General features: G+C 43.3%; 2 protein-coding genes across 5 annotated transcripts in view; one reads left to right on the forward strand and one right to left on the reverse strand.

Moving 5' to 3' along the window:
* Positions 1-7,833, forward strand: part of HELB (DNA helicase B) — a 31,824-nt gene extending 23,991 nt beyond the window's left edge. For all 4 annotated transcript variants that reach the window (XM_039234323.1, XM_039234324.1, XM_039234325.1 and 1 more), the window contains 2 exons: positions 2,499-2,984; positions 6,069-7,833. In XM_039234323.1, coding sequence (XP_039090254.1) covers positions 2,499-2,984; positions 6,069-6,173 — 591 coding nt within the window. In that variant the 3' untranslated portion in view covers positions 6,174-7,833. The remainder of the gene's footprint in view (positions 1-2,498; positions 2,985-6,068) is intronic.
* Positions 7,834-9,940: 2,107 nt separating this feature from the next.
* Positions 9,941-22,202, reverse strand: part of GRIP1 (glutamate receptor interacting protein 1) — a 224,165-nt gene continuing 211,903 nt past the window's right edge. Inside the window, exons 24-25 of the mRNA XM_039234294.1 lie at positions 13,669-13,815; positions 9,941-11,504 (exon numbers count right to left, since the gene is read on the reverse strand). Coding sequence (XP_039090225.1) covers positions 11,277-11,504; positions 13,669-13,815 — 375 coding nt within the window. The 3' untranslated portion in view covers positions 9,941-11,276. The remainder of the gene's footprint in view (positions 11,505-13,668; positions 13,816-22,202) is intronic.

Below are 22,202 nucleotides of genomic sequence, written 5' to 3' on the forward strand. Positions count from 1 at the left end.
GGGGCCAGGTCACTTCCTAAGACCTTCTAGGACTGATTTTTCCAATATGGTATCCATATCTGGCCCACCACCAGTTTTTGTGAATAAAGTTTTATTGGAACACAGCAGCACTTGTTCATTTACATATTGGCTCTGACTGCTTTGCATTACAAAGGAAGAATTGAGTAGTTGCCATAGAGAACAGCTGGCCTGCAAAACTTAGAATACTTATTTTTTGACCCTTTGCAGAGAAGGTGTTTTAACTCCCACTCTAAGGTCCATACAGATTTTCAAATTCTGAGTTTATAAACTCATGAAAGAAATTAATGGTTTATGTCTACTCGTACACATACGGAGTTTTAGAACACATTTAGAGAACAGACATATACATAACTTAAAAGTAAGGGTGTGAAACTTGCCTCCCTTAAGAAGTTTGAAAGTTCTAATGATTTGAGAAAGATATGAAAAATGGATGAATAATTTATAGAGGTTGTTGAGGTGACATCAGATGTCCATGTCCTGCTTTCTAAGCACACCTTTGGCATGGCTGTTTAATTTTTATCATCAATCATTAGACACTGGGTCAAGAACAGTGAGCAAGAAAGATGTGGCCCTGCCTTCGCAGAGCTTACAGTCCATTGAGGAATACAGTGAAGAAGGCAGACGGTTACATTCCAGCTCAGTAAATGTTCTGTGACAGAGGGAGTGCAGGGGGTGTGGAAAGTGCATGGATGGTCCAGAAGGGGGCCGGTGCCGCAGGACCACAGAGAGGTTCCAGTGCTGGATGGAGTGAGGCTTGTGTGTGGGAAGGCAAGGGAAAGGAAGTGGGGGCGGGGAGGGGGAGCAGGGCCAAGGCTGGCTTCTGAAGGGCCAGAAGAGCCATAGTAAGGAGTTAGGACTGTATTTTGAGAGCTCGGGAGCTGTAGCTTTAAGCAGAGTCTGATGTGATTGGATTTGCTTTTTATGCATATTCCCTGTAGATGCCGTGAGGGGCCGTGGGTTGCAGCACATGTGAATACGAGGGAGACAGACTATGAAGCTGTTAAGTTTTTCTGTGCTCCTTGATTAGGAGCTCAGTGAACTAAGTTTAGGTTTAGACATTTACCTGTTTAGTAGTACCCAATATGAGGTCTAAAGGGAGAAATGGTGCTTTGCGTCTGTAAAATGGATTTAGCGTTTGTATAACCAGGTGTCATTGAAGCACATTTCTGAGACTCAGCAGTCCCAGAAGGAAGTATTTGTCACACTTTGATAAACTGAAGCGTGGGTTCCAATTCTCTGTGTCTAGAGATAGAAGGGCTTGCTGTGGACGAGGGTTTTAACTGAGGATCTGTGTTTTCTACATGTCATTTGTCTTTCCACAATTCCTTTGGTGGGGGGAGTGTGGAGGCATTGGGAGAGAGAATGATTCGGACCACTTCTTTATGTCGGCACTGAAAATAATAGGGACTGAGAATAGTCCCTAGACTTGAAATTGTTTGCTCATAGTTACATGGTGACATTGGGTGTTTTTCTTGCCGATAGAATTCTTGACTTGCTAAACTTAAAAAGCAAAAGTTCATTGTTCTGTTTTGTTTTGTTTACCTTGATGAAAGTAATAAATGTTCAACAATGGGAGAATACAGAAAAGTACAAGAAAAAAAATTGTCCACAGGGCCTCCATTTTGGAGACAGACTACTTAAATTTTTGATAGGATGGATTTCCGTCTTTTTTTGTGTGACTTGTTTTGTTAGATAATGTGTTCATTTTGTGTGTACATTTTTGGATCAGAGTAATTTTATTTTGTATTACAGAGTTGTGATCATTCTTTACATAAAGGTATCCAGTTTTTATTTTAAAGCTTATGTATTTATTTATTTTGAGATAGAGATGGGGGAGGGGCAGAGGGGGGAGAGAGAGAGAGAGAATCCCAAGCAGACTCCACACTGTCAGCATGGAGCCTGATGTAGGGATTGAACTCACCAACTGTGAGATCATGACCTGAGCCAAAATCAAGAGTCCGATGCTTAACCAGCTGAGCCACCCAGGTGTGCCAAACGTATCCAGCTTTTACACTTTTCTTAAGTTTTAAGGGATCTTTGCCATTTGCAGAATAGTATTTCAAATGTCTATATACAGATATTTGATATGAATATAAACAAATTTATTCTCCTATTATCGAATATTTAAGGTGTTTATTTTGTGCTGTATAAGTATGGGTGGGATAACATACGTAGAGCCTACACGATCATTGAAAGTTCTTCCACGAGGGAAGATTTGCCACGGCATGCAGTCTTTTGAGCTTTTGCTGGGTTTCTACAAGCCAGCTGTGGATCTGTAAGACCTGAACTCAACAGCATGATTAGGAAACGCGAGTTCTTGGATAATGAAGAAACTGGAAGCGTAAGGTAGATTTAGGTGAATATTCTGGCCAAGCAGTAGATTTAGGACTTCTCTCTTTTCTGCCTTGCTGGACTGCGTGAAGACATGAGCCCACCGTGCAGTACTAACTCTGCCCGCCGCATTCTTTCCCTCCCAGGGGTCCGAGGAGCAGACAGTCGTGTACGTGGTGGGGAAGGCGGGCCGCCAGCACTGGCAGCATGTTTACACGGCGGTGACCAGGGGCCGCTGCAGAGTGTATGTCATCGCAGAAGAGTCGCACCTCCGGAGTGCCATTATGAAAAGCAGTGTTCCCCGAAAAACTCGCTTAAAACATTTTTTGCAAAACCAGCTCTTCAAGAGCTGCGCGACCCCAGCAGATTTCGCCTCCCCGTTGGAGGGCTCTGGAGATAGCAGCAGAGCGAGCACACAGCCGTCAACACCACAGCACCCTCCAGTCGCAACCAACAATGTGACACCCAGAAGCGAGGCCTCCGCAGCTGATGACAGGACGATCCCCCTGGCTGGAGCGCGGAGATTCTCTTCACCCGAGGAAGTGGGTACAGATGAAGATCCATCAAAACCCCGCGGGTCCAAAAGAACCTGTGGCATGAGTGATGCTGAAAGTCCAAGCAAGGTCCTGATGGTAAGAGTGACGTTCTCCTGTGCTCTTTAAGGTGCGCTGACTTCAGTGCGCTGATAAATGGCTGTGGAGTTTTTATTAGTGTCACATTGTGCTATAGGACTTAAAAACACGTGTTCTCTTCCCTCGGACACATGTCCTCTCCCCCGTGTGTGTTCGATCCTAGCGCTCTTTGTCACTTGGCATGAGGCCTGCACAGGCGGTGTGCAGGGAGACTTTGTCATCTTGTACTGTCTTTCTACACATCTTCCTTGTCACCCCCCCTCCCCCTTTGTGGGCTACGGTCTTACTTTTATCCCCACTGTCCATGAAAGCAGCTGGGTAATTATCAATGATCCCCAAATGAAGTTCCAGTAGAAGTTTGAGAATTGCTTCATGTGCTGGGGTCCATGCTCTCAAGGCCATGGCCTTGAAAGGGGCCATGGTGGGAGCCCGAGGGGAAAGTGCTAATGTAAGCTGCCAATACCTAGCTGAGTTCTAACGACAGAATATGGATAGCCTCTGACCCCGAATGGGTAGGAGACAGTGAAACCGTTCTCTGAGACGGTGCCGGCAAGTGCAGCATGAGACGTCTTGGCTTCTTAGGCCATCACAAGTGTGGAGCAGTGTGGCTGGAGCACAGCGCGCAAATGGAGGCTGAGCTGAAGACACTGGAAGAGGCGGGAAGACACAGGCTCTTCCAAAGAGAACGTTCAGTGTGCAGTGTTCTTCTGAACGCAGTGGGGGACACTAGATGCATTTTAAGAGCTCGGTGCATTGAAGTTTTTGAAGGTCACTTTGGAGTTGAGCAAGTTATGTTTTGGGAGGCCATAGGGGGTGAGTTCCCTGCAAAGAGATGATTTCAGTGACTTGAACAGAATGATTAGGTTCTGAAGTCAGGTAGTAGTGATGGGGTTGGAAAAGAGCTGCTGAGGGGCCAAGGGTGCACGGGAGTTGATGGGTGGGGTTGGGCCTGAGCGTGATTCTTGGGCTCCCAGCTTGGGCTTCCAGGGGATCTAGGTACATTAGGACTGGAAAAAGAGGCCGAGGGACAGGCATGGTTAAAAAAAAAAAAAAGTTTTGTTTTTTTTTTAACCTTCGTGGAAATAGTTGGATCCCTGCTGATTCTTAGTTTTATTCTGTGCTCCATATCAACTCTTTGGTATGGAATTTCCATCTCAACAAAACACCTTTTCCTGAAATTGACTGTATTACCTCTTACAAAGACCCTGGGATAATAAGGCTTTTGAACTGGAACAGAAAATTCCAAAGAAAAAGCCATTTTTCTAGAAGTTTCTTGCTTTATGTTTCTTCACGCCGGCATGGGATGGGCGGCTTATGGTTTATAGGATGGTACAAAGAGACAGTGACAGTGTTATCCATGTTCGCTGCCAAGCTTGCCAAAGGTTTTAAGCTCTGGCCAAGACCAGTACGGCAAGAGGTCCGTGAACACAGAGAGTCCAGCGTTGGCTGCGGCCACTGCACAGCGGGGTTCTCGCAAGCCTTGCCAAAGCCACATGATGCCTACAGAAACCCCTGGGAATGAAGAACCTAAGAATTCAAAGCCTCACGAGTGATAAACTAGGGACTCCTGTGTTTCCATAATTCTAGACTTCCTAGTGCACTGAGATACATGATTTCTAAAAGCTCAGATTTGCGACAAGGGCTGCCCTCACACCTTTCCTTCATGTACATCTAGCTACATAAGAACCACAGCAGCATTTTAATTCTGCACGTACTGATGGCTGAGCCCCTCCTACATGATGCTGTTGCTTTTTTGTGGATCAATAGCTTTGGGTTTTGAAAAAAAGCTTTAAAAGAAAATATTGTCCTGATTTTTTGTTTGTTTGTTTGTTTTGCCTCGCGTCCCCCAATGGAAAAAAAAAAAAAAAAAAGGAAGGGTGCAAGACAGAAATTCCCCTTTAAATAAAAGCATATGCGTCAATATTTGAAAATTTATCATAGAAAGCAGTGATTTCCAGAATTTTTTTGAAAGAAAATGGCATTATATAAAAAAAATATCTAGGAAAGGCATAATCACAAAATTCCTGAATAAACATAGTTCTTCTATTAGTCAGGGTTTTCCAGTAACAGAACCAGTAAGCTGCGTCTGTGTCCCTATGTATTGACCTGCCTACCTTCACCTGTCATCTACCTATCTAGCTTTATTTAAGGAATTAGCTCCTGACTACGGAGGCTGCCAAGTTCTAAATCTCCCGGGGAGCCCAGCAGGCTGGAGACCCAGAGAAGAGTTGACACTGCAGTTTGCACCCAAGCGCAGGCACAATTCTTTGTTTCTGGGAGGAGGTCAATCTTTTTTCTCTTAAGCATTCTCTTAAGGCCTTCAGCTCATCAAATGAGGCCCACCTACGTTATGGAGGATAATCTGCTTTATTCTTAGTCTACTGATTTAAATGTTAACCTCATGTAAAAATAGGTTCACAGAAACCTCTAGAATAATATTTGACTAATTATCTGGGTACTGTGGCATAGCCAGATTGACACATAAAGGTAACCATTATAAATTGAACAGGTTTAGCATTGTGAAAGATTAATTGTGCTTCTTTTTCCCATTTCCCTTTGGCGGTGAAACTTTCTCGTGACCATACTAATCCATTGCCTTGGGCTTGGGAATCACTAACAGTACCAAGAATACTGGCACTGCGGTGTTTTGTCACATCGCACCCAAGGCCAGTGTCATGGATGTGCAGCTGAGCAGTCCATCCTAGGGGGCTTTCTGCTTAAAACTACACCGTACTTGGTTTAATGTTCTGCACTTAACCATCATGAAGTTCTTAACTTGGAACTGGCCTGCCAAATTATGTAGTGTCCACCCCTGTACAAATTATATATATATGTACTCATTCACAAAGAGTCCCTTCTTCACGCCAGTGCCGGAGCTGGGTGCTGGAGATGGTACAGTGAGCGAAAGCAGATACAATCTCACAAGTTGCTGACAGTTGATTGCCCTGGTCTGCTGCTCGGGCCTTCCAAGGGGGCGGGGAAAATGTATTCTGTCTTCCGTAGAAGTAGAGGAAATAGAAGTACATAGGGTAACTTGTGTATATTTTCAGAAAATTAATCTCATTTTTATTGTTGTCCTAACAGGTGGAAGAATCATCTCCACAGGTGTCTTCGAAACTTCGGAATTTGAGACTGAATGGTTTTACCCCCAGGCAACTTTTCATACCCACAAGTAATCAAGAAACTTAATTTTATTTCAGATTACTCAAAGTAATTGTCTCTCTCTCTCTCTCTTTTTTAATATTCAACACAAAGTTAACATTATAGCTTCAAAATATTAAGGTATAAAACAGGATATGTAAACTGTAGCTTTAGTTTAAGGTGTTTGTGTTAGCAGATGTTTTAAATTCATTTGATCAAAGAACCGTAATGATTTCAACATCTGTCGTCATGATAACTGACTGGTAGCACTGGACATAAATGCAGGAAAAATTTGTTATATATATATTTTTTAAGTCTGTACTTTATGAAGTGTTTTATTTTTGCGATAATGCCTTTATTAACTTCCATGATCATGCTGGATCTTGGCCAATGGTGTGAAGCCATGGTAACGAGAGACTGTAATTACGCCTTGTGTATGAATTGACAGCCTTTTCAGGATGTTCAATGCCAAGTGTTCACCTTGCAAGGCTGCTCCTTGCTCCATCACTGCTGGATGTTTTCCATTCCACCCGGGGACTGTTTTCCCGGAAATTCCTTCTGATTAGGGAGTACATTTCTTTTCCTGAATTTGAGGTTTCATTGACATATGTAGCACTGTGTATGTTGAAGGTGTACAGTGTGTTGATTTGATGCATTTCTGTAGTCAGTGTGATTTCTACTGTAGCATTAGCTAATGCCTCCATCATGGCACATGATTGTTACTTCTTTTAGGAATACGTTGTTTTAAAGGTATTCTACTTTGGAGAATTATTTTCTCTCAGTGATGTTATTTTTTTTAGAGCTCTATTTATTGTCAGCTGCTAAAAGAAAAAGTTAAGGAAAAAGTGTACCTGTTATCCCCATATTTGAAAAAGAGTCTTCATGAGATATAATTCCCATACAGTTCACCCATTAAAAGTGTAAAATCAAGCGGCTTTTAGTATATTCATAGAGTCCTGCTACTAACGCCACGATGGATTTTTGACCATTTTTATCACCTCCACCAAAGAAACCCTGTACCCCTTAGTTCTCATCCCCTCCTCCCTCCGGCTCTAGGCAACACTAATTTACTTTGTCTATTGATTTGCCTGTTCTGGACACTGCACATAAATGGAATCTGCAATATGTGGTTCTTTGTTACTGACTTCTTTAACTTAGCGTAATGATGTTAGACTTTGTGTTGTAGCATCTACCATCTCTCTCTTTTATTAAAGATTAACAAATAGATACCAAGAACTAGCACTGTTCCTTTTCTTGAGTAGATGTCTCGGATAGTCCATTCAAGGAGAATCACTCAATCTAACCAGATGAAGCCTTATATCCTTTGTGTATTGATGGAAAAATTGGCAGCAATGTGGAGGCTGTATTTCTGGAACACACCATGTTGGTTTGAGCTGGTAAGACAAAATCAGGAACCCTGGCTGCATTTTTACAGGTGTTTCCGGTAGAGCTGCAGGTGACCTATCTTGCTTTCAGTGGTGCAGTGAGACAAAAGGGCTTCATCTCCTTTTATGGACAAATAGTTATTCTATTGTATGGATACAGCGCATTGAATTTCTCAGGTTATCCAGTTGATGGATATTTGGGATGTTTCCACTTTTGGCTATTTTAAAATGCTACTGTGAGCCTTGGTGTACAAGTTTTCTGTGGACCTGTATTTTAATTTCTTTTTTTTTATTTTTTATTTTTTTTTTTATTTTTTACTTATGGGGGGTGGGGGCGGTGCAAAGAGAGAATCCCAAGCAGGCTCTGTGCTGTCAGCACGGGAACCTGACTCGGGGCTTGAGCTCACAAATTGTGAGATTATGACACAAGCTGAAATTGAGAGTCGGAGGCTTAACCTACTGGGCCACCCCGGTACCCCTGATTTCTTTTAATTATATTTCTAGGTGTGGAATTGTTGGGTCATAGGGTAACTCTCTATACTTAACCATTTGAGGAACTGCCAGATTGTTTTCTAAAGCGGCCACACCATTTTGTATTTATACTTGGAGTGTGTGAGGGTTCCAGTTTCTCCACATTCTAACACTTGCTATTACCTAACTTTGTAATTATAGCCACTTTAGTAGGTGTGAAGTGCTATTTCAGTGTGGTTTCCATCTGCATTTCCCTTATGGCGAATGATGTTAATTATCTTCTTATGTGCTTATTGGTCATTTGTATGACCTCTTTGGAGAAATGTCTGTTCAAATCTTTGACCGATTTAAAAAAAGTTAAGTTATTTTATTATTTTATTTTTGAGATAGAGAGCACGTGTGAGCGAGAGAGGAGCAGAGAGAGAGAGGGTCAGAGGAACTGAAGCAGGTTCTGTGCTTATAGCAGACAGCCCGACGCAGGGCTTGAACTCACGAACCATGAGATCATGACCTGAGCCAAAGTCAGACACTTAACCGACTAAACCACTGAGGTGCCCCTACCCATTTTTAAGTTGTTATTTTTTCTTCTTATTGAGATAAGAGTTCTTTATATATTTGACATACAAGTTCCTTATTAGAAATATTACTTGCAAAAAAAAATTTCCCATTATATTGATGTTGTTCATTGCTACTGTTCAGAAATATAGTTGATCTTGCTTGTATCTTGCAACCTTGCTAAACTCATTTATTAGTTTTAATGTATTTTTAGTGAATTCCTTCATGACGATTTTCTATAAATGAGGTTATATCATCTGCAAATAGAGAATGTTTTATTTCTTTCCAATCTGGATGCCTTTTATTTCATTTTCTTGTCTTAATGCTCTGGCAACAGCCTTTAATACATTGTTAGCTAGAAATGGTGAGAGTGGACATCCTTACCTTGTTCCTGTGAGTTTACAAGGCCTGCAAGACAGTTTGCGAAAATGAAAATGTTGGGACTGTAAGTGCAGGTGTCTTTTTAAAGTAGCATAGCATTCATTAAAATTGGTACATTTTAATTTATATAAATGTATTTCATAGAACACATGTGATGTTCTCTGAGGGCAGATGTTATGATTGTTGAGTTAAAATCTATCTTTGTCACGTCAAATAATTGTATAATTAGTCTGGGGTATTTCTGTGTACAGGCTGTTTTAGGACTTAAACTTTATATGTTTTACATCTTTTCCATACAATAGTCCTGAGTGCAGATATGACCTTCAGTACCACAGGTGGGGAAACTGACTCACAGTGACTAAATTTTATACCACCAGTGAGTACCAGAGCTGGAATTCAGACCCAGATCTGATTTTAAAACCTATGTTCTTCCCATCCTTCCAGTGCTGCTTTTCAAGTTTATGGCAAAACCTCTCCCCTTTAGAAAATTCTGGGGTACCTGGGTGGCTCAGTTGGTTAAGCAGCCAACGTCAGCTCAGGTCATGATCTCACGGTTCATGAGTTTGAGCCCTGCAATCAGCCTCTCTGCTGACAGCTTAGAGCCTGGAACCTGCTTCGGATTCCGCATCTCCCTCTCTCTCTCTGTTCCTCCCCCACTCACACTCCATCTCTCTCTCTCTCTCTCTCTCTAAGATAAATAAACTAAATTTAAAAAAAAATCTGTAGCACTAAGCATTGTGTAGGGTTCATCTAGAATAAAATATATTCAAAGCACCAAAAACTGTATGTCATAATTTTGGCTTTTTAAAATCACTTTTTATTCCATTTGGTAGAGGGTTTTTTTTTTTCCATACAAATATTTGCAACAATTTTGAATTCCCCAAAACCATACATAGACGATAAATACCATGCTATTAAAGTATTAAATTTGTACAAAAATACTTTACAGCTTAATACTTGTTTGTTACAAATAAAAATACATATTTAAGTGACTCATGATCTCTCTTTTTTTTTTTTTTTCTCTTAACATGATCCTGCTTTATACTTTCTTGCCCTGGCGGGTTGTGAAATATGATTGAAATAATATATTTCTTTGCACAAAAAGAAAGGTGAACTTTTTCCTTAAACAAAGGACACAGTGTTCAAATGCTTTACCTAAGCAGTCGCTTGAATTATTGACCCAAATGAAAATGTTTGGAAAATAATCATTTCAATATGGATATTCTACAGTCAATATACAGATCTATTTTTTAAGTATTCACCAAATAACAGTTATTAGTGTAACTATTCAAAATATCTGAACAAATGAGAACAGTTGCTGACGAACATTAAAAGCAACTGTCACAATTTATTGCTTTGAGGGATGGTAATTGGCAATGCATTCTGTGAAAGATGTATTTACAATTTCAAGAAGTAGCATGGCTCAGAACAAAAGATAGTCCAGTGTCATTTTAAAGTACGTGTGCTGTACACCCCTCTATAACCAGTTTTCCAAACATGTCAAGCAAGATGAGTTTGATTTGCTATCATTAAGATAAACCTCATTTTAATAGACTCTTCATTCTCTCTTAAATTCTTAGTCCTGAATTTTAAAAATAAGATAACTAATTCTCAGTGGTCCTAAGCACTCTAATTCATTATCAGAGATTTGCAGCTATTAAAAATGTGTCCTTAAAAAAAAAAAAAAACAGGTCACAAGACATATCCTGTTTGTAAATTTGTTGCATAGGGAAGAGCATACATCTTAGTTAAGATCATTCCTATATTGGGGCAAAACATTTACCACCACCTATTATGGTCTCCTACGTGCATCATCGCGGAAACGTTTTAAGATAATGTTACACCTGCATCCCCCTCCCCCATGGCAGCAGTCCCTAGCCACATCTCAAACTTGAGTTCCCCTAGGAGAGCCAGCTTCGTGGAAAGACTTGTTGGTCAAGTTCTTGACATTAACGACTTCATAGTAAGAAACTGATTGCAAAGTGAATTAAGGAACTTGTCATAGAGAAGATTTTTCAAACAGACATTTCTCTTTTTAAAAAGTGATTGGAAGATGAACTTGTAAAAAATTTCCTCTGATGTTAACTGGGGGGAGGGGTGGCCCGTCTACTATTTTTTTCTCTCTACCGTTGGGCCTGGCAGGGAATTGGCTGCCATATACCATAGCAGTCACCAAGAAAGAAACCTCTTCAACTTGAAAGGGGCAGTGAACATGAGCCATGAGAGAGATTTAAAAGACCCCTGTGCTTGCAGTTAATGCCACGTGATTATCTGTGCTTTCAATGCCACAGAAATCTGAAAGGGATTTTGTTAGCACCATGTAGACATTGTCTTTTGTCCTGCTTTATAAAAAGCGTTGCTATAATGTGTTAGTGGGTTCACGTATCTCCAAATTACCACCATGACTAGGCTGTTGGAAAAAAGCACTGTTCTGTTCGCTCCATTCTCCTCCCGGCAGAGTCTGTTCTATAGACTTCTGTGAAGCCAGTGGGTTTCTACTAATAACCAAGTCCAGCTTATTCCCAGATTCTGCTATGAGGGGCACAACAAGGCAGCAGTCAAAGTCTCTCGTTCGGACATGATTAACCTGAAAAATCAAGAAGAGCCATTCTGAATTATCGTTACAGTCTAAGCTAATTCTCAGAACCCAGAGTAACACTTGCCATTAACAGGTGTCCTGAGGGTGCTTAAATGAGCACCCTGCACAGGGTCTGTCCTTTCTCCAACCACACTAGAAGGTAGGCATTGGCTGACTTATTCTTTGCTATTAAACTGTAAGGCCCTTGCGAGCTCGGAACAGGGATGCATCCCAACACCCCCATGCCAAGCAGACTGCCTCACACTCGGCATGTGGTCCAAGTGCCGGACATTATCCCTAATTTCCAGATGAGGTCGGTGAAGCAAGACTGGTTCAGAGATCTGCCTCAGATCAGCAGTTGGCAAGCGGTCCAGACAGGGTGGGATCCCAGGCAGTCTGACTGGCCCCCGAGCTGTGCTCTTGACCGTGATGTTGAACTACCTCTCGGAAGTGAGCCCATCCCCTCCTCAGCTTATACATGTGCTCATCTTCTTTTATTTCTCCCTGTTCTTCACCAACAAGGGTTTTTAAACCATCTACATGCTGCTTCCACTCTTCGACTTTTCATTCTCAATCTTTTCACATCTGGAACCTGACATGTAAAGTACACATGACCCCAACTGTCCAACACAGATATGGTGTCTCCGAGGCTCATCCGCTTTGGCCGTTAGCACTGGCTGTGCCTGACCCCCACTCATCCTTAAAACTCTCCTTCCTTGGCTCTTTACGACACCAGTTTGTTTTGATCCATTTTAACTCAATTTCAGTTCTTGCCGACTTTCATTTCTTCCTATCCTTTAAACTGGTTTTTTTCTGTCCTTGATTCTCTTCTCATTCTCACTATAAGCCCACCATAGTTATCTTCATCCAAACCCATGCCCTTCAGTAACCTAAATCTCCTAACTCTGGCTCTAACGTCTCTTTAGAGCAACAGATCCAAATTGCCAATTGCCTCCCAGGCTGCTCTACCTGGAAGTACTGAAGGTATTAAGGTCTGAGGTTAGGTACCTTACCCATACCCACCTTGTTTCCCTCCCTGTGGTCTTCCCCTTCCCCATTCTACCCCAATTCACGTACGGTATTATTCTATTGTCTTTTTAAATTGACAAATTATATCACTACTCTGCTTAAGAAATTAATATGCTTGAGAGTAAAGTCCAAGAGCTTCATCATGGCATTCAAGGCCCTTCACAGTCTGAACCCAGTCTACCTATATAGCTTCAACTTCCATGAAAGTAGGTACAGTACAGCCCCAATTTATAGATTAGGAAGAGACACACAGAGGTTATGTTACCACAGTTACTCATTCAACAAACATTCGAGTATCTGTAGAAAATAAAAGTGTCCCATCCTGCCAGGATAAGACTAATTATTCTATTGCTATGATAAAAGTGATCATCAGAATTGGTTTTAAAACTGTAATTGGAGGCACCCGGGTGGCTCAGTCGGTTGAGTGTCCGACTTCGGCTCAGGTCATGATCTCAATGTTTGTGGGTTCGAGCCCCGTGTCGGGCTGTGTGCTGACAGCCAGCTCAGAGCCTGGAGCCTGTTTCAGATTCTGAGTCTCCCTCTCTCTCTGACCCTCCCCTGCTCATATTGCATCTCTCTTTCTCTCTCTCAGAAATAAATAGAACATAAAAACAACTGTAATTGATCAACGATAACTTGCTTTGGTGAACACGTGTCTGAAGGCCAACCAATCAGTATAGCCTCAACTTTGAAAGTCAGCTCTTTGGTTCCAGACTCATTCCAGTTAGATACACTCTCAACACTGATGTCGATCCCCTCTTTTTCCTACAAAATGCTATTCCTAAAAACCGTAAAATCAGGAGATTGCCTGGCTCACTGAAACTATACATGGCCATGATAGTAGTCCACTCAGTGAACAAGGTTTAGCTTTTTGCTTTCAGATAATTGTGTGAGATACTGAGATATGGTGTATTGTATAAGGGGAAATGGGAGAGTAATGTAACAGCTCTCAAGCCGTTTATAATCTGCTGGAGAATATACACAGGGAACCAGACAATTTCAATGACTGGTAAATTCTACCAAAGGGAAAGGTTTTATCCCATATGGGAGGGGCCCTAACTAGCACTGAGACAAAGGCAGATGGGTGGGCACTGGTCAGGTAAGACTTTGGAAAGTTACATTAGAATTTCACCTGAGGTCTTACCTGTAAGAGTCTGTCATAGGGTTTTAAGCCACCGAGGTCTCCTGGCCCAGCTGGGCGAATGTTTTTGACATACACTCCTTTCTCCAGCAAGCCATCTGCTACGCTGAACCCGAAATCCTCCATATCGGAGCTCTTGTACAAGGTCACCTGGAGAGTGAGAAAACGTGACAGGGACACTTAGCTTGGCGGGAGACCTTCGCTTGTGTAACTTCTTGTGCAACAATTGTTTGACAACTTGTGAAACACATTTACTCAGCAACACCATGGATTTGTAATATATCAGGCAGCTCCCCACACCCCTGCTGATTTTCCTCGTCTCCAAGAACATCCTTGGAATCCGTAAAGGCACGCTCAGAACTGAAAAGGAAGGGGAAGGGAATTGCTAGAGAGTCCTGGTCTTGTTTTTGTTAACCACAGTCCTCGGATGTACAGAGGTGGGAATTTTCCCAGGGCAGCTTGACTTCTCTATTTTCCTGGAGCAGCACCCGGGTGCTGGGGGTAGCCAGCAGCAGCTGGATATCAGGACCAAGCCAAAGGCCTTTCCTTCCTGCCAACCGAGCCTGATGCTGTGCTAGGTACAGTGCTCCGCGTATCATTTTCCTTTGAGCAGGCGCCACAGAGTCCATCATTTTATTTGCTATGGGATCCCAATCCTGAAGGTCCACACTGAGAGTAACAATGAGTTCAAAGACCTCAAAGTATTCTTGTAACTGACACGCTGCAGGGTCTGGCCTGAATAGCACCCAGGCTTTGGTTTCAGCAACTCAAGGCATTGCCCCTTCTCAGCTACGGGCCTCACTGATTCCGTCTGCACCTGTAGCCACCTGCCGGGTAAAGCTTCCCATGATTCTCGTGCCTCCCATCTGACCCCCCGCAAGAGTGAGTCTGAGGTTCATCATCCATGCAGTCATTCATACGTTTCACCACATGTGTACTGAGTCTCTACGACGTTCTAAACAGGGTTCTGGGTGCTGGGAAACAGCGGTGAATGAGAGGGGAGGCTGCCTTCCAGAGGCAAACACATTTATGTGTAACATCTGCTGAGCACACACTGTCCTGGACCCTGCCAGGCGACATACTCAGCACTTTGTGCTCATCTAATGTTTTAAGCTGGCCACTGATAGCACTGAGCTTTCCCCGATGCCCTCCATACAAACTGATGCGCTCTCCAAGCACCAATCTGGGCTTTCTTTGTTTTATACTAATTACTTTTTTAAAAATCCTTTCTCTTCTTCTCATGCAAGTAATACATGTATATGTTCTTGTAAAGTAGTAGAAAATTCAGAGCTGTACAGGACAAAAGGTAAAGATAAAACAGGTCTATTTTCTATACCCACCTAGTTTATTTGAGAGAAGTAGAGAATATCAAAAGAACTCCAGAAAGTGGTGTTTGTGGTTTTTTATTTCACAGGGCAGAGAGCTACAAAATCAAGCTGGCTGAGTCAATACTATTCACCGGACAGCCCTCATGGTTATTGCCATATCAGAGGTGAGGAAATTCAATTTTATAGAGGTTAAGTAATTCTCCCAAGGTCACAAAGGTAATGAATAGTGGGGGCCTGTCTACCCGATTCCAGACACCAAACATTTATGCCTTATTTTATAGGTTCTAAGATAGGCCTTTTTTTTTTCTTCATATTTTAAAATCCCTGAAATCAGAGGAGTTTCATAATAAATGGCATCTAACCTAGATCCTATGAATTAAGACATACAAACATTCTACCCCTACCTGGCTCTTTCCTACAAGTACACTAGAAGGGATTTTGTTGCAACTTTGCTTTAAGAGGAAACAAACAAACATGTGCCTTGCAGTTAAAGTGAGCTCCAGAACGGAAGCATCCACACCTCTCAGAAGCATGTTCCATGCAGAGACTCAGGCCCGGCCCCAGACTGACTGAACCGGCACCCGCGGGTCCCGGTGATTCCTGTGCACATCAAAATTGCTCCGCGGGGGACTCCACACACAAGAGGGGCTATCACATGTTCGGAAAAGAACTGAGGGAACTAATGTTCAATGGAACGATTCAATGAAACGATCGTCTTTGCAGGCTCATTCTATCATTGTGTGCATGTGTGTGCGCGTGTGTGTGCGCGCGCATGCGCACGCCAGGCACTGGTTTAAAGACTAAGGACATAGCGGTTAAAAAAATAAAAATAAAAAGGTACAGCAGTGAGCAAAACATAAGCTTCTTGAGTTTATGAGCAGTGAAGACATCTGATTTAATCCTAACAATCCTTAGAGATGGGTAAGAGTCTCAGGCTTGTTTTCTTTGAATTATTTTTTAGAGAGAGAGTTTGAGTGGGGGAGGGACAGAGAGAGAATCTCAAGGGGGAAGAAGCTTTGTTTTGTTCACCAGTATATCCCAAACCCCTAGCACCATGTCTCCCACATAGTAAGGTTAGTGTTTTTGTCAAATAAATGAAAGGACTGGTTCTGACATACCAAGTGGTTGAGTATGGAAGCCAGTCAAAACTGGCCAAGAGGTGCTGTGCGTGTGAACTAAACGGCATTTAATTCAAGCCCTTCTCCCCTAATGCCTCTCTCGCCCCAGGGCTCTGCTGGGAATTGTCCAGGCTGCAGTTGCAGGGCGGCTGGATGGCTGGGGCCAGGATGGCTCAATGGTGACACCGTGTGGACATGAGAGGTGAAACCACCTTTGACTGAAGCCAGGCCGGCCCTGCCTAAAGGCTGAGGAAGCCCCATTCTTGGACAGGGGTGTAGGTAGGCAGGATGGAGAGACCCCCAGCAGGAAATTCTAGACTTCTTGCTAATAAGTGATAAAGACTGTGTGTCTTGAGTATGAACTGAAAGGCAAATAGGATGTTACTGACTCCACCAAGTCTGCAGAGTAGACCACACAGACAGGGAACTGAACTCAAGCTCACAGAGAGTTAGCAACTTGTCCATAGTGAAATAGCCAGGAACAGAGAAGTGGTTCAAACCCCAGAGGTTCTGATTGTGAAGCTCAGATCTTTCATGGCACACTATCTCCTTACCTCGCATGTGGTTGTTTAATGAATAATCATTACAAAGCAGAATTTTTAGTTCCTTCTATAATTTTTTAAAAAATGTTTTACAGTTTATTTATTTTGAGAAAGAGAGATAAAGTGAACAGGGATGGGGAAGAGAGAGGGAGAGAGGGAATCCCAAGCAGATGTGGGGCTCGAACTCACAAACCCTGAGATCATGACCTGAGCTGAAACCAAGAGTAGGGCGCTTAACCGACAGAGCCTCTATAATTATGATTTGGCCATGGGCCATAGCTCAGGTAAGGTCTGCCCCTTTCCTAAGGAGGGGAGGGGGGCTATTGGAGAAAGGTATTAAAATTTTTTTTTAATTCCCAGTTTTGTTGAGATATAATTGACATACAGCTCTGTATAAGTTTACGACATACTGCATAATGACTTGGCATACTTATTTTGCAAAATCATTACCACAATATGTTGAGTTAGGAGAAAGCTATTTTTTAATGAAACATTTCAAGCAGATTCAAGAGTAGAGAGGCTAGAACAATGAATCCCCATAGACTCATCACTCAGACCCACAACCCTTCAGAGCATGCCACACTTGCTTCATCCACCCTTCTTTTTCCTTCTCTGTGGGATTATTTTAAGGCAAATGCCAGTCCTTAGGTCATTTCACTCCTACATACCTCAGGATGAATCTTGGGGGAAAAATGATCACTCTTTTTACATAACCTCAATGTCATTAATTCATTCACAGACTAATCCTTATTCCCTGATACACTCCAAAACCTAGTCCATAACAAAACTTCCCTGATTGTCTCAAACGTGGTTTTTAGAGTGGGTGTGTTCAAATCAGGATCGTAACAAGGTCTACACCTGAGTGTTAATGTCCTCTCATCTGGAGCATGGCCCCTGCTGTTCCCTTACTATGGGAACAGTACCTTGTCCCGCAGCTCGCTCTTCTGGTTCTCATTTCCCTGTAAATGGAAGTTACCTCTGGATCCTTGATTGGAGTCACGGTCAGCTTTGTGGGGAGGGGTAGGACCTGATCACAGGTGTGCTTCCTATGACATCACATCGTTCAATGTCTACTCCTCCCACTCTGGGGGTGGGGGGTGTCCAGGTAAGGACAGCTTCCCATCAACCTCTCATCTAAATGTAAATTTTGACCAATGGTGACCATTGTCTGAATCAATTTCATTAGGGGCTTCAGAGTGATACTCTTTTTCTAATCCTTATAATAGCTTCCATATTTGTTAGCAAGAATTCTTTTTTTTTTTTTCATCTTATTTTTGAGAGGGAGAAAGAGAGTGAGTGAGCGTGAGCAGGGGAGGGGCAGAAAGAGAGAGAAAGAGAGAGAGAGACAGAAGATCTGAAGCAGGCTCTGTGCTGACAGCAGACAATCCCATGCGGGCTCCAACTCACGAGATCATGACCTGAGCCAAAGTGAGATGCTTAACTGACTGAGCCATGCAGGCACCCCAGCTAGAATTCTTTTGTAAAGAACACTCCTTTCTTCAGTTAGTGCTGTTTGGTTACTATGAAGTGCAGCCTGTACCAGAAAGGCTGGATGAATGCTAATTCTTCCTTTCCAATTTTAGTATAGGGAATCGGTACACTAAATGTTTCCAATAGTGTCCCAAAGAGGGTTTTTTGGGTTTTTTTTGGTGGTGGTGGGGGGTGACTTCTGTTAAGTAAAGTATCCCTATAAACCTCTGGGTTTATATATAGATAATGGATTTCAATGAATTTCATCATTACTCTTTTGGGTTTTCAAACATTCTTATCTTTGGCTAAGGGGAGTCTATCATGTTAACTTCTATATGACCCATTTGTTTTGATAACTTCTTTGCTTTCTGGTTCCAAGATATCATGACTTATCATGAATATTTCCCGCTCCCAATTTGGAATCAGCCAGTCCTCAAAGGTGACTTCATTGGAGGGAACTTTTTTAGTTTATATTCTAGCTCTTTTCCTCCCATCCACATGCTCCTTTCTCAGAGGAAGGAAGAGGAGGAAAAGGGGCAGAAGGCCAAGAAGGAGAAGGGGGGGAGGGGGAGGGGAAGGGGGAGGAGGAGGGGGAGGAGGAGGAGAAAGCAGATAGCTAATAGGATTGGCGACAGTTGGCCATTCTTTGGGCCTTGCTTCTTAGTAGATGAATCTCTTTATCCAAGGTCCCTGCTCCTGTGCCCCGCTTTGGCATTGTCTGTGCCTTGTCTGTGGGATTTCGTGTCCTCCTGCCCCTTTGTGTCTTTGTTTCTAGTCATGTTCTCAGCACGTGGCAAGTAGCACTGCTGGTGAGGGACCAACACCCCGCCTCCTAGAGGGCACTGCATCCTAGCTCTTTCGGCTCCACTTACAGCTAGGTGTGGGCGAGGGTCCTAGGGACCCTGTGCTCCTGGCTGGATGGGTAGTGGGGCATCTTCTCTGCAAGCCCACCCACACTCCTGAGGTGCACCCAGATGTGAGGGTTGCAAAGCCTATGCTTGCAATGGACATCGAGAAGCCTGCCTCTGTCTTAGACCTAAGGCATGTTTTCTAACACAAGAACCAGTATTCTTGCACTAGGGGGAGCGTTTGGTGAGGGCCTAGGGTAACAGTGAAGCTCTTTATTGCTCAACTGGCCTGTGATTCTTGGATGTCAGCTCCACGGCGAGAGCCTGGGAGGGGGACCAAACAATGCGGACACCAGGCAGAGGTAGTACATTAACCACAGTATTCGAGTTGGATGTCAGTCAGAGCAGGTTCACAGATTAGCTCGTTAACTTTAAGGTCAGAGTTGTTGGCCGTGAGGCCTTAGACTTGAGGGCAAACTCTTCAAGATAAGAGGTGAACCAATGGTTTGAATTTGAAACAAATCTGTTTGTCTAGAATGACTCCCTAATTTTAGAGGTAAAGGAATTTTGGGGCGCCTGGGTGGCTCGGTTGGGTGTCCCACTTCGGCTCAGGTCATGATCTCACGGTTCGTGGGTTCAAGCCCCGCGTCGGGCTCTGTGCTGACAGCTCAGAGCCTGGAGCCTGTTTCAGATTCTGTGCCTCCCTCTCTCTCGGACCTTCCCCTGCTCATGTTATCTCTATCTCTATCTCTCAAAATAAATAAAACATTAAAAAATTTTTAAAAAAGGAATTTTAAGAGCTAATTCTATGGCTCTCCTGGAGATAGCCAATAACAAAAATGAAATTATTTTAGAGTGACACAAAAGAGAAGATGCCAGGAATCAATAATTCACAAAAGTGGGGAGCACAGCTGGCTGCTCTCAAAGCAGCGACAATAAATTGTGCCTTGTAGCTGCCGCCTCCTACTGGCATGGAGATTGGTGGTGGTTACTTCTGATTTATTCCCTGTTCAAAAAGAATTCTAAGGATTCCAAGATTCCTCCCCTCCTTTTATTTTTGTGCCACAGATGAATTCCTTACACAGGCACTTTCTTACATAAGATTGCTTTTGAACTCCTAGCAATCTCGTGTAGCAGAATTATTCCCTTCCTCCTAATGAAAAGGGAACTCTTAAAAAAGTTGACGGGCGTACTTGTCCAGTTAGAATGCATAAGCTCTAGGATGCAGTGCTTGAGTATCTGACCTCATTTGCTGTGTTCCTTCCACCAAATTATGATTTATTTTTCTTTCCTACTGGACATATAATCTCCTAGTGGGTCAGGCAGCCTTTATCCATTTCCAACTGCCCAACAAGCAAAAGATGAATAATTTATCATGTCTGCTGTATTTCTTCTCATCAGAGCCCCTCTGTGGCTTTCCATGAACATCTGCCTCAACTTTTGCTCCTTGCGCTTTTCATGTTCCCCTCTCTGGGTCCTGGGAATCAAGTTTTCTCGTAGGGTCTCTACTCTGTGCTGACCAAAGAATGCAGCTGGAAAACCTGGACTATGAACACAGGGCTAGATTTTTCCATTCTAAAAGGGCCAATGAGCCTCTTGAAACATAACTCTGGGCAAGAACGTGGTTTTACAAAGCTCAGTTCAATTTTAACTATTCGTCAGCACATGCTGCAATTGTTTCTAATCCTCCTGAGAACAGAAGCTTTAACAGGACGCAGAACGGTTCACCACAATTCAAGTTGAGCCTTGTTTTAGATTTCTAAGCAAGTCTATTCACATGTCTGAACAATGTCCTCAAGGCAAAGATTAGAAACCTAATGTTTCTGTTTTCAGTTTTGACACATGTGAAAGACTTTAAGCCACAGAGGCAATTCTCCCCACTTGGGTCTTAAGGCCAATTGTGTCTGCTATCTTGAGCAAGTCATGGCAAGTGACAGTTATCCCAGAAGCACTTTCGAAGCCCTGGCAGCCTCCCTATCATTCAGCCCCTTACCTGATGGCCATAAGGGCCAAATCGACACCTGTTTCTCAGAGATGGCACTAGTTTGCCCGTCAATCACCAGGCACTTGGCTTTATTCTTGCGGACACCACAGGGGTAGCTCTCTTCCTTTAAACTCTATAATTCAAGTAATGTTGGCTTGGAGGATAATCTTATTACTACTTGTGAGGCTGGAAGAAAATAAAGGTATGGCCTCCCAACTGTGTTCTTCCAGCCCAAGAGGAAGTGATTTCAGTTTATGCCACTCAGACTGGGATTCAAGATAAACTGGGTCAGGGAAGACAGCTGCTGCCCTCCTGTCTGGGGAGCCTCCTTGGCAGAGGAGAGGAAGGGACAGCTGCTTCAAACACTGCCTCCTGCTGCTTCCTGGCAAGAGTGTGGTACCACAGGCTTGGGAAGTAGGGGCTCAACAACGAGAGATTCTGTAGCTTGGATTTTGGCTCTAAGTATGAGCACGTCAGGGCTGACTTGGCCCTTGGAGAACGGAGTCCTAACCAAGGGGAGCGTCACAGTTTTTAAGATCTGGGATGGATTTATGTGCTGCTTTCCCAGTTCATGTCAGAGCAGCTTTACCTCTATCGCTTCATGTCACAGCAAAGAGAAAAGAGCGAGCTCAGTCTCCAGTTCTCCGGGGAATCAAATCAGGCCATGGGCACCTGGTCACCTAGTTATCGCCGGCTCTGCTGTCAGAGTAGGCGGTCAGTTCCGTTCTAACAGGATGCCTGAAGGACGGCAATGAGAAAGTCATGCCCAGCTCTCCTGTCCTGGCCGCACCCCACAGGAAGCTGGATGAAACCAGAAAGGCCCAAGATGGCGGATGCCATGACAGAAAACCCCTAACCAAGTAAGGAAGAAAAGGCACGAAACCCTGCATCTCCGCCCCAAGTAATGAATGTTCCACCTCCTTGTTAATGACTGTCAATAAAAGATAGAAAGCGAAGCCCCAGGGTGTGTGTCTCTCTCTCTCACCTGATCTCACATCTCAAGAGCGTACTTTCACTTTAATAAACTCTCCTGCTGGTGCTGTTTGTCCACTGTGTTATGTGTCTACCCTTGAATTCTTTCACATAAGGAGACTAAGAACCCTCAGTGACATCTTTGGGATGAACTGAGCTGAGGCCCCAGGGCACAGGGTCTCCCCATTTCAGCTGGTAACACCGCCACCAGCCCGTTCCCTTGCCGCAGCCGCCAGTAAGCTAATCAGCTGGGAGAGTCTCTGTTCCAGGGTTTT

Source organism: Hyaena hyaena, unplaced genomic scaffold, assembly GCF_003009895.1.
Source record: "Hyaena hyaena isolate Hyena2069 unplaced genomic scaffold, ASM300989v1 scaffold_87, whole genome shotgun sequence".
Taxonomy (NCBI): domain Eukaryota; kingdom Metazoa; phylum Chordata; class Mammalia; order Carnivora; family Hyaenidae; genus Hyaena; species Hyaena hyaena.